The 12027-nt window shown below is 50.5% G+C and overlaps 1 protein-coding gene across 1 annotated transcript in view; it reads left to right on the top strand.

Annotated features, from left to right (window-relative positions):
* Positions 1-12027, top strand: part of LOC120517918 — a 60554-nt gene that overhangs the window by 20899 nt on the left and 27628 nt on the right. Inside the window, exon 3 of the mRNA XM_039740429.1 lies at positions 3799-4074. Coding sequence (XP_039596363.1) covers positions 3799-4074 — 276 coding nt within the window. The remainder of the gene's footprint in view (positions 1-3798; positions 4075-12027) is intronic.

The raw sequence follows: 12027 nt of genomic DNA, 5'->3' as shown, positions 1-12027 counted from the left end.
AGAGATGAATCTTGATAAAAATAAAACATTTCATTTTACAAAAGGCTGTGCAAGGCCCAAAGCTCCAAATACCACAAGGAGATGCCTGAAACGGCAAGGCAGACACAGCAAACAGTTGCCAAAAAGTATCGAGAAGTTGTGGTCGGAAACAGAGCGGAGGTTCAAACAATAACAATAAACACATTCCCAATCCGAGATCCAGAAGCAAGGTCTAAAACAGATCAAAGGATCAGAAAGTCAACAGTCCCTAAATGTAATCTAAAGACAACATGGAAAAACAAAACAGAGGGTCGAAAATCCAGAAAATATAACCAATAGAGATAGCAATAGCACAGGAACTCACCAAAACTCGCCTCTCTCCAGCACATTCAATGAACCGCAAGGAACTATGGGAGGATCTCTCTTAAACTGAGTGAAAGGCCATTCCTGGTGAGGATTGGCAGGTGGCCCTGCCTCTTGGGTAGCCAACCACAAAACACAAGTGTTATAATCTAGGCCCCGCCACTTCAACCCACAGACACACGCAGAGTAAAATGTACAAATGTAACATTAATACAAATAAATTATACAAAATTTTAAAAAACAGAGAAGAAACACAACTGTGAGCACCAGCTAGGGGGAAAATGAAACATGACACTGGCTGCCTTGAGGTGAGTTTCTGCAGGATAGGCCAATGAAGGGCCTCACCTACGTTTGTGGCTTATTTTTGTATTTCTTTCTTCGAGTAGGTGTGGTGGGAGTGAGGATTAGGTGGGAATCTTGAAGCTCATACAAATTAATAGAATGTAAAGTGCATCTGTATCCACCTGATCCACCTGGTCAACATCAGTGCCCACCATAGATGGCTCAACAAAAAATATTATCTTATCTAGTAGGATCATAAATGTGCTACAGCCACATACTCAGCCTTCTTCCCTTTAAACTACTTCTTCTTCTTCTTTTGGCTGCTCCCGTTAGGGGTCGCCACAGAGGATCATCTTCTTCCATATCTTCCTGTCCTCGTCATCTTGCTCTGTTTCACCATCACCTGCATGTCCTCTCTCACTGCATCCATTCACCTTCTCTTAGGCCTTCCTCTTTCTGTCTTGCCTTGCAGCTCCACCCTTAACATCCTTCTCTAAATAAACCCAACATCTCTCCTCTGCACATGTCCAAACCAATGCAATCTCGCCTCTCTGACTTTGTCTCCCAACACTCCCACCTGAGCTGACCCTCTAATGTCCTCATTTCTAATCCTGTCCATCCTCGCCACACCCAATGCAACTCTTAGCATCTTGTATTCTGCCACCTCCACCTGTCTCCTGCTTTCTGGTCAGTGCCACCGTCTCCAACCCTTATAACATAGCTGGTCTCACTACTGTCCTGTAGACCTTCCCTTTCACTCTTGCTGATACCCGTTTGTCATAAATCACTCCTGAAACTCTTCTCCACCCACTCCATCCTACCTGTACTCTCTTCTTCACTTCTCTTCCACACTCCCCGTTACTCTGTACTGGTGATTCCAGGAATTTAAACTCATCCACCATCACCAATTCGACTTCCTGCATCCTCATCATTCCTCTGACCTCCCTCTCATTCACACACATGTATTCTGTCTTGTTCCTACTGACTTTTATTCCTCTCCTCTCTAGAGCATATCTACTCCTCTCTAGGGTCTCTTCAACCTGCTCCCTACTCTCACTACACAGCACAATGTCATCAGCAAACATCATAGTCTATGGGGACTTCTGTCTAATCTTGTCTTGTCCCTGATGTATTCCCACCTTTACCTTGAATGCATCTGTCACTCCTATCACAGACCTCATCACTGTCACACTTCCCTCGTACATATCCTGTACAACTCTCACGTACTCCTCTGCCACTCCCAACTTTCTCATGCAATACCACAGCTCCTCTTGAGACACCCTGTCATATGCTTTCTCTAAGTCCACAAAGACACAATGCAACTCCTTCCAGCCTTCTCTAAACTTCTCCATCAACACCCTCAGAGTAAACATTGCATCTGTGGTGCTCTTTCTTGGCATGAAACCATCCTGCTGCTCCCTTCTTTACTGAGCTTCCACTACTCTTTCCCATAACTTTATGCTGTGGTTTATCAATTTTGTCCCTCTGTGGTTACTACAGTTCTGCCTTTCTCCCTTATTCATAAAACGTTATACAAATATGAAGCAATTTTTTTTCTCTCAAGGCCTGCTCAATTCCACATAGGCAGTTCGAGACATTGGCTGGGGATCATGCCCTGTGGAGATGCACCTTCATTGAAGGAGTCCATCACTTCAAACAACCATTGACCCAACAACAAAAGGATAAAGGAGCAGCAAGGCAACCTACTGCGCCTTGGGGCAAATCTCCTGCCCATTGTGTCTCCTGGTCTGCTTTTCCACTAACGTACACACTGGGGGTCAGAGATGGACAAATGGATGGACAGCATCATCATCGGATCAATGGACAGCCATGATTAACTGGCTGATAAAGCTAATTTTATAACCTAAATTTATCAACCTATATGTTTGCTATTACTCATTTTTTAAACTCAACCACAGGATGGGTTCCGGACGGCCAAGAAATGGGAAATGAATGAAGAGACATCCTTTACTTGAATGATTCTTCATGACAGTCTAGATCAGGGGTGGCGAACTCCAGGCATGGAGTGTCGCAGTAGCTACACGTTTTCATTCTAACCTTTTTCCTAATCAGTGACAAGTTTTCACTGCTAATTAACTTTTTCCCCATCGCTGTAATAGCTCTGTTAGAAGAGTTCAGCCATCTGAATTGTTTCCATCCATCCATTCATTATCCAACCCGCTATATCCTAACTACAGGGTCACGGTGGTCTGCTGGAGCCAATCCCAGCCAACACAGGGCACAAGGCAGGAAACAAACCCCAGGCAGGGCACCAGCCCACCGCAGTGAATTGATTCCTTTCTTCATTAAATGACAGCCAAGCAGAAATGAGATGTGAAATGAGCCGATAGATGACCAGCTAAACTGGGGCCTCAAACTCCAACCAATTTCACTCCAATCACTTTCTTAATGAGAAGCCAATTCTTGCTGTTAATTAAACCCGTTATTTAATTCCATAGATTGTTGCTGCTCTCATTTGCCACAGCAGACATTTCCAGAACTGTTGTTTTTCTGTTCTTCCTAAGAGCACCGTCAAAATGTTTTGGTGTCCTGAGAGATCAACCTTACCAAGACCAGCACCTCTCTTTAATTTCAGATATTGAGTGATGGGCACAGGGGAGCTGGTCATGTGGTATCTTGTTTTGTATCTCATTATTGTTTGGCTGCTAATTAAAGAAAAAGAAACAACTAAGGAGTCTGAGTCAAGTTAATTAAAAGAAGTAATCAGCAGCAAAAACTGGTCACTAATTAAGAAGATGGTAAGAATGAAAACCTGCAGCCACTGTGGCCCTCGAGGCCTGGAGTTCGCCACCCAGGCCGGTCTAGATTAATAGAAGTAATAGTCTGCCCTCTGATGTCTACCTTCTGTCACTACAACACCTAAGCCTATTTAGCAGCAGCACCTCCTACAGGCACAGAGAGACTCTGTCGCAAACTTGAAATCAGTTTCATTTCTGTTTTAATGTTTCATAAGCAGATATGGAGAATGAATGAAAGTCCAGAACCGAGGGGCTTTTACCTGTAATTTTAATAAGAAATCCCCTGAAGCGTGCTTTGTTTTGCCCTGACTCCTTGTGTCATTTCACATTTTCTTTGTCATACTAGAACTTGTTTAATAAGGGCATGTAAGCCATGTTCCTGATGCCACTTGTTAACACCCTGTGTTTCTTCCAGGTTCACTTCCCAAACCAAAGATCTCTGCCAATGCTTCCATTTTCCACAATTCATCCGGGGTAACTATTACACTGGACTGCCATTTTGAGAACGAACACTGGCCCACCAACTACACCTGGTTCAAGCTCGATCCAAAGACCGGTGACCACACCAAGGTCAGTGAAGGAGCCACCTTTCAGTTCAGTACAACAGACCTGGGGGGCAATGACAGTTACATATGCAGTGCAATGACCCTCAAGGACAGCGTCAATATCACCTGGACGTCAGCCTTGGAAAGTGAGTACGGCAAGTTTACTTTGGCGAGGACGTGCTCTCCTCCTTTCTTCTTCAACTTCTTTGTTTTGTCTTTTTTAATGTCAATAGTTTGTTTAACCAACAGACACGTGAAATGGCCTACTTTAGGCAAACACAAGTCCACAGAAGGCAGTCCAAAATACACACAAATGAAGAAATGAAAGCTGAAGGGAGGAATTTGTTCCGTTTGTTCAAGGGCGCGCTGAGGTGAACGTCTGCTCTGTGAGATCTCGCCGCTCTCCTTGATCCGTTGGCGGTCCCACTTTGTTTGATTCATCTCTGGTGTGCTGCCTCTTCACAAAATTCCTCCTCCTTCCAGCCAGCCAGTCAGCCAGCCAGCTATCCACTTTCTGAAGTCCACTTTCTCCACACTGGGACCCTGTGACTCCTCAATATGGAGCTCTTATGGAGAATGGTGGTCTCCAGCACCCAGAGCAGCATAAAGAAATGTCAGAATGTGAAATATTAAAAAGATGTGAAGATCCAACTGCACTTGTATTTATTATAAAATCAGGCAGTGGTAGAGTGGCCAGGAAACATAAAAGGAGAAACAAAGAAGGCTTTCTATTTCAATCAAACAGTCACTCATTCTAATATATAGTGCCTTTCAAACAGAGGAAATATACAGAGTGCTTTACAGTGCAAGCCAGAATACAATACACAGCAGCATGGGGTAAGAGGGCAGATTCATTTATATAGTGCCTTTCACAGTGAACACCATCAGAAGCTGATTAACAAGTTAAATAACACAATATGCAGGCTGCTCCATAAGGCAGATAATAAGGACAGATCAATCAATCAAGCTTCAAATTATATAGCGCCTTTCACAGTCAGCACCAAAACAAACTGATGAAAAATGAAAACAAGAACACAATACAAAGTAACACGACACGGCAGCTCAAGAAAGCAAATAGTAAGGACAGATCGAGCAATCAAGCTTCAAATTATATGGCGCCTTTCACAGTCAGCACCAAAACAAAGTGACTAACAAAGAGAGACCAATCAGCCTGTAATTGATATTGTGTCTTTTACAGTGAGCACCATCACAAAGAAATTAACAAAGAAAACAAAAGAAATCAGTACCAAGTGATGTTGGACAGGGAGATTCACTCAAAAGAGGCCCTGAATATTCTGTAATAACTCTCGCTAGGATGAAGCAATCTGAACGAAACAATGTGCCCTTCATTATATGGAGCTTCAGACAAGCCGGGATGCCCCTGCGTCGGAGCGATGAGCCGTCGTGACATTTAAACCTCCGTTTGCAACTTCTGGGTGCATACCGCCCGTACCCCTTCACTCAGTCACTCAGCTTCCTATCAGGATGGTGGTGTACAGTATTGAGCAGCGCGTCTTCATGGTGCGAACCTATTGGGTCGCCAATTTGTCAGAATCAAATGGATGATTGTGAGTTAACAGAAGGTTACTTCCAGCAAGATGGAACAAAATGTCACACACAGCAAGGAGCAAGGCGGAAATTGAGTCCTTCTTCAGCAACAGGGTAATTTCATAGGGGCTTTGGCCACCACAGTCGCCGGATCTGACACCACCAGACTTCTTCCTTTGGGGTATGCTCAAAGGAAAAGTCTTTCGGAACAAGCCTCGTACTCTGGAGGATTTGAAGGAAAACATTCAACGTGAAATCGCTGCTATTCCCCCGGAGACGCTCAGGAACGTGGAGCGCCAAGTCGAAATCTGTCTGGCAGAAAGTGGAAACCACTTCCAGCATCGCATGTAACGCAATCGATTACACGTAGGTCAAAGTATGGAGCGTATTGTTTAGGTTCAGATTGCTTCATCCTAACGGAGTTACAACAGAATATTCGGGGCCTCTTTCGAGTGAATCTCCGTGTACAATAAGGTAGATCGGGGTTCTCAAACTCAGTCCTGGGGTCCCACTGTAGCTGCAGGTTTTTGTTCCAGTCAGCTTCATAATCAGTGATAACACTGATCTCGTTTAATTAGCTGGTATTATTTTTCTCTTCTCTTATTCTACATTAAGAAAGTACAGTAGCATGATTTTTAGAAATAGTTCTGCTTTTGCTATAGATTTAAACGCTTAACTCTCTTTTGTCGATTTCATTATATTTTGCCCTTTCTCTGTGCAGTTTTCCCCCTTCGTTGTATCTTATTAATGACAATTAGAAACGAGCAAAACCGACCCCCAAGCAAACAACACTGAATAATTAAAGGCGGTAACTACTTTAGCGTCAGATGCACAAATTAGTAAATAATGGATTAATTAAACATTCAGAATACCTGGAAAAGTAGAATGAAAAACAAGAAGAAAATATTGTTAAAAAGAAATAAAAACATCATTCACATATAACTGCTTAGTACATTTTAATATATGTAATATGTTTAATATATCGGTATATATTTTTTACCAAACATAGTTTTCTGATTTCTATATTGTTCCCAAAACAAAGAATCTAGGAAATAGCCCAGGAGTCCAATTAAAAACAGAAGATGCTTGGAACAAAAAACGGCAGCCACAGGGGGTCCGCAGGGAAGCACTGAGTAGATCAATCAAACAGGATTCACTTTATATAGTGCCTTTCACAGCCAGCACCACACTAAAGTGATTAATGAAGAGAACAGAAATACAATTCATTGAGCGCTTTAACTAGTGAGAAAAACGCTACATAAATGTAAAGAATTATTATTATTTATTATAAAGCAGCATGGCAAAACAAGGCAGCTGAAACAGCTCATAGTTTATATAGTGCCTTTCACAGTCAACACCAAAAGAACATGAATACAAAACAACACAGGATAAGAAGGAAAATCAATCAGTATGTAATTTATATAGTGCCTTTCACAGTGAACGCCATCGGTAATTGATTAACAAATAAAACAAAAGTGCAATATGTAGTGTAGCAACACAGCATGTCAAGGCAGGTTCATTAGGCAGGTATTAAGCACAGATTAATCAATCAGCTTCAATGTATATAGTGCCTTTCACAATCTACACCAAAACAATGTCATTAACAAAGAAAACAAGAATACATTGCAAAGAATCACAGGAGAAAAAAACATTTAATTTATATAGTGCCTTTCAAAGTGAATATCTTAAACTAACTGACAAAGGAAACAAAAATACTTTATGTAGCAAGGTAGAGCAAGCAGCCGATAGTTTATATAGTGCCTTTTACAGTGAGCACCATCAGAAAGTAATGAACAAAGAAAACAAGAACACAATACAAAGCAGCACAGGACAACAAGGCAGATCAATCAGTCTTTAATTTGTACAGCGCCTTTCATGGTGAGCATCATCACAAATTGGTTAACCAGGTAATACGAGAATTCAGTACAAAGCATCATGGGAGAACAAAGCAGATGAACCCATTCTTAATGAATACAGCGCCTTTCACAGTGACCACCAAATCAAAGCAAAACAGGATGACAAGATGGATGAGTCAAGTATCAGTCAATCAATCATCTATATATATTGTGGCCCCGGCCGGGGCTGGAGCCCGGCCGGGACGCCCAGGAGGGCGTGAGGAGGGCTTGTGCCTCCTCCAGACCGCGAGGCGTCCGTCCTGGTTCTGTTGGGGCCACGGGTTGAGGGCATGGAAGCCCTTCCCTGTAGGGGCCCGTGGTCACCGCCAGGCGGCGCCCCGATGCCGGTTTATCCCGTGCGGTTGCCGGTCGAGGCAGGAGCCCGGCCGGGGCGCCTTGGAGGACCGGAGGAGGCGAGTGCCTCCTCCAGACAGAGTGGGGGCGTCCGTCCTGGTTAGGCAGGGGGCCTCGGGTACAGGGCTTTGAAGCCCAGCCCTGTAGGGACCCGTGGCCACCGCCAGGCGGCGCCCCGGTGCCTAATTATCCCGGGAGCCCGGCACTTCCGCCACACCAGGAAGTGCCGGGGGGAAGACTTTGTGGCACCGGAGAGCTGCCAGGAAGGCGGCCGATACTTCCGCCACGCTGGGGCGTGGCTAAGGACGGAAACACCTGGGGCTCATCCGGGGCATTATTTAAGGGGCCGCCTCCCTCCAGTCATGTGTGGAAGTCGGGAGGAAGCAGACTGAGCTGGAGAGCGAGGACAGGAGGCGGCCAGGAAGGAAGGCACAGAACTGTGGGCCCTGGACTTGGGGGAATCAGTGCAGAAGGCACTGGGGTTTTGTGAGTGCACGTGACTGTTTATATTGTTGTATATACTGTAAATAAAAGTGTGTTGGGTGAAAACATGTCGTCCGTCTGTCTGTGCTGGGACCAGCGTTCACAGTGGCGTAGTCGGCAGGATGCTCCGCCTGGTTCAAGGCGGGGACCTGTGTTCAAACAATTAATTTCTGTGAACGGCCCGGCGCAGCAGCGACCCCACACACTGGCGCGGAGCGCCTGTGCACTGACCAGCGGGAGCGTTCGCTTCAGACACCGCCACGGACAGCGGAATTGCTTTTCCGGTGCGGAGGAGAACCAGACATCGCCGAGGCGCAGCGGGCTCCAGTCGCGCTGTCGAGACAGACAGCCAGGCGGCGTGGCAGCACAGAAGGCCACACCGGGGGGCCTCGGCATGACGGGATCCGGGAGGTAAGTGCCCTGCCCTGCATTCATCGGCCCCTCGGGGTCGGTCTTACCTTCATTTCTACAGGGAGGGACGAACCGGATCCGCGTCCGTGGCAGGAGCACGCCGCGCCACGGGCTGTCGGCAGCGCGGCGACGGCGGCAGCAAAGAAGGCTGCGGAAGCGGAGCCGCTGTGGCTCCAGGCATCGCCGCAGCCACAACGCGGCGAGGAGGCACGTCTCCGCTTTTCTCGAGCAGGGAGGCAAGATGGCGCGGGCGGAGGTCCCGCCCGCTGACAGGCACGGGATTGGCGGTGTGTCTTGCGTGCCGCCGATGATTGGATAGAGGCGGGCCCAAGGAATGCCAGTCTCGTGTCGGAGAAGGACCCGATTGGGCCAGAGGGAGTGGCCCAGAAGAGGCAGGCGTCGCGTGGAGCCGATCGACAGGTAAGCTCACCGACGTCTGTCTCTCCTCTCCACCAGCGGCTCGGCGTGTGTCGGAGGAGTCCCTTCGCCCGCCGAGCCGTCCTTAGAGGAGCTGCTATGTGTTCTCGCCGCTCAGTGTGAGCAGCTGGCGGGAAAGCGGTCGCGTCGGGAGAGACGCCCGCGTGAGGCGGAGGATCGGCGCGCGCTGGAACCGGAGGCCGGCAGAACACGGCGGGGGGGGTGAGTATTACCGTCCCGTAAAGCAAGTGGGGAGGTTTGCGAACATGGCTGTGACCGTTTACGGGACGATCAGCTCCAAGTAAGCAACCTCCCGACAGCAGACGCCGCGGTGCAGACGGCTAGCGCGGCGAGGAGCTCGAATATGCAGGGGCTGGTAGGATCGGGGCTGCTGAGTGCCCTGGGTCCTAGCGCCCTGCGCTCCAAGCCTGCAGCTGTCTCCTGTCGCTCTGCCTGGACGCAGACGGGGCTGGATTTGAGCTTTTGCTGTGCTCAGACCCAGACCGTCAGCGCGTCCAAGAAAAGAAGGAGGAACCGAAGGGTGAATGCCGGTTCCTCCGATAGGAGAGGACGCGCGCTGTGCGCGTGTCCGGAGAAGGGCCGTCCTCTGGATGGACAGAGGAGATCTCCTGGGCGGCTGGGCGAGCTGCCTGCGAGCGGTGCCGAGGCCGGCGAGCGGACGGGCATGGAACCTGCGGCGGAGGACTTCAGCAGGCAAGTTGGGGGCTGTCGGAGGGGGGCAGGAGCACGGTCGATACGGAGACCGACGGGCGCTCGGGGTGAGTGCCCTGGCTGTGCTTCTGGCCCTCTGTTCCTTTATTTTACAGGCCCGAAGCCCCGACGAGCGCTGAGGCCGACGTCGACAGGGACCTGCCCTCCTGGAACGGGCCGCTCCGCGGGAGTGCTCCACGCCGGGAGGACTACGGTGACCCGCTGGGGGGAACAGCGGGGCGGGCGGCGCAGACCACAGGGGGACGTTTGCGCCGGCGAGGGTGCCGAAGACAGATGTCCCAGGGTGCCGTGTTGGGCCCTGGGGACATAGTAGGACCCTCGCTGGGGACGTGCTGCCCTTTCGGGTTGTGCCGTTCGGACCCACGTGTCCTTGAGGGCATGGAAGCCCTTCCCTGTAGGGGCCCGTGGTCACCGCCAGGCGGCGCCCCGATGCCGGTTTATCCCGTGCGGTTGCCGGTCGGGCAGGAGCCCGGCGGGGCGCTTGAGGACCGGAGGAGGCGAGTGCCTCCTCCAGACAGAGTGGGGCGTCCGTCCTGGTTAGGCAGGGGCCTCGGGTACAGGGCTTTGAAGCCCAGCCCTGTAGGGACCCGTGGCCACCGCCAGGCGGCGCCCGGTGCCTATTATCCGGGAGCCCGGCACTTCCGCCACACCAGGAAGTGCGGGGAAGACTTGTGTGGCACCCGGAGAGCTGCCAGGAAGACGGCGATACTTCCGCCACGCTGGGGCGTGGCTAAGGACGGAAACACCTGGGGCTCATCCGGGGCATTATTTAAGGGGCCGCCTCCCTCCAGTCATGTGTGGAAGTCGGGAGGAAGCAGACTGAGCTGGAGAGCGAGGACAGGAGGCGGCCAGGAAGGAAGGCACAGAACTGTGGGCCCTGGACTTGGGGGAATCAGTGCAGAAGGCACTGGGGTTTTGTGAGTGCACGTGACTGTTTATATTGTTGTATATACTGTAAATAAAAGTGTGTTGGGTGAAAACATGTCGTCCGTCTGTCTGTGCTGGGACCAGCGTTCACAATATATATATATATATATATATATATTGTGACGGACAGCCGGGTCCCATGCCGGCCGGGGCGCCTCTGATGCATACGTCCCGGGGAGCCATCATGGACTTTGCAATACCTCCCGGGCGCTTGGGGCAGTCTCCTGGCACTGGATTCCTCTTCATTCTCCCCGTGGCTCCATGGGACATGGAGTCCACCACAGCAGCCCGGTTGGGAGATGGGGTGGCCGCTAGGGGGTGCTGCAGAGTTCCAGCCACCACACTGGACGGTTTATCAGCCCCACCGGAGGTGCAATTAAGACCAGCTGGTCAGGCACCTGGATCACTTCCGGGTGGGGCATAAAAGGGCCTGCCTCCCAGCAATCGAGGCCAGAATCGGGAGGAAGAGGACGAGGTTGCCTGGGAGGAGTGGTGGAGCAGGAAAGTTTGGTTTTGTGTTGGTTTGGTGCTTGGGACTGTGTTTGGGCTGTGTGGCACGGGGAAGACGTGTCACACGGCTGAAGAAAAAAGAAATAAAAACCTTTGAGTGTGAACACGTGCCTCTGCCTATTCTATGCCGGGTCGGGCGCTATAAAGCGCTTGTTTACACTGGCGTAGTCGGCAGGATCCCGGCCCGTCCATTTGGGTCGGAACCTGCGGTTTTTTACTCTTGCTGACCCGGCATAGCGAAGCGCAACAGCGCGGGGCACGGTTCTCGGCTCAGCGGCGTTGGAGAGCGCGCTCCCGACGCAGCTACAGGCAAGCAATCGGGCAGGACTGCACAGCACAGCGCACTGAAGCGCGCACGCCGCAGGAGCCGCAAGCCAGCACACGCAGTACAGCGCGAAGCGCGCACACGCGGCAGGGGCCGCAAGCAGGCACGCGCAAGCCAGCGGGACTATCCAACCGCCGCCGAGGAGCTGCTGCAGGCGCTTTTGTCATGGGGAAGAAAAAAGCCGGGCGGACACAGAGGCCAACTGGCAGACGCCGCCACGCTAGTTCGCCGCACGGGTTGCAACCGGAGGTAGGTGACGAGTTGCGGGTATGTTTTTCCGCCTGCGGGTCATCCTACCTCCTGGACGCCGAGGGGCGAAGCACCCGGTGCGGGCAGGGGGACGAGTGTCCATGGCGTGGCAGACGGAGCCAGCTCGGGGTGAGCGAGGCGAGCTGTGTCTTTCCTCGGCTTGAGCCAGCAGCTGGCGGAGGTGAGCCCGGACGAAGCTTCCCAGCGCGCCTGCAAGTGGGGCAGGAGCGGCTCCGCGAAACAGGTAA

The sequence above is a fragment of the Polypterus senegalus genome, chromosome 17, assembly GCF_016835505.1.
Source record: "Polypterus senegalus isolate Bchr_013 chromosome 17, ASM1683550v1, whole genome shotgun sequence".
Classification (NCBI taxonomy): Eukaryota; Metazoa; Chordata; class Cladistia; order Polypteriformes; family Polypteridae; genus Polypterus; species Polypterus senegalus.
Note: the sequence above shows the minus strand (reverse complement) of the source record. Positions and strands in the feature narration are given on the sequence as shown.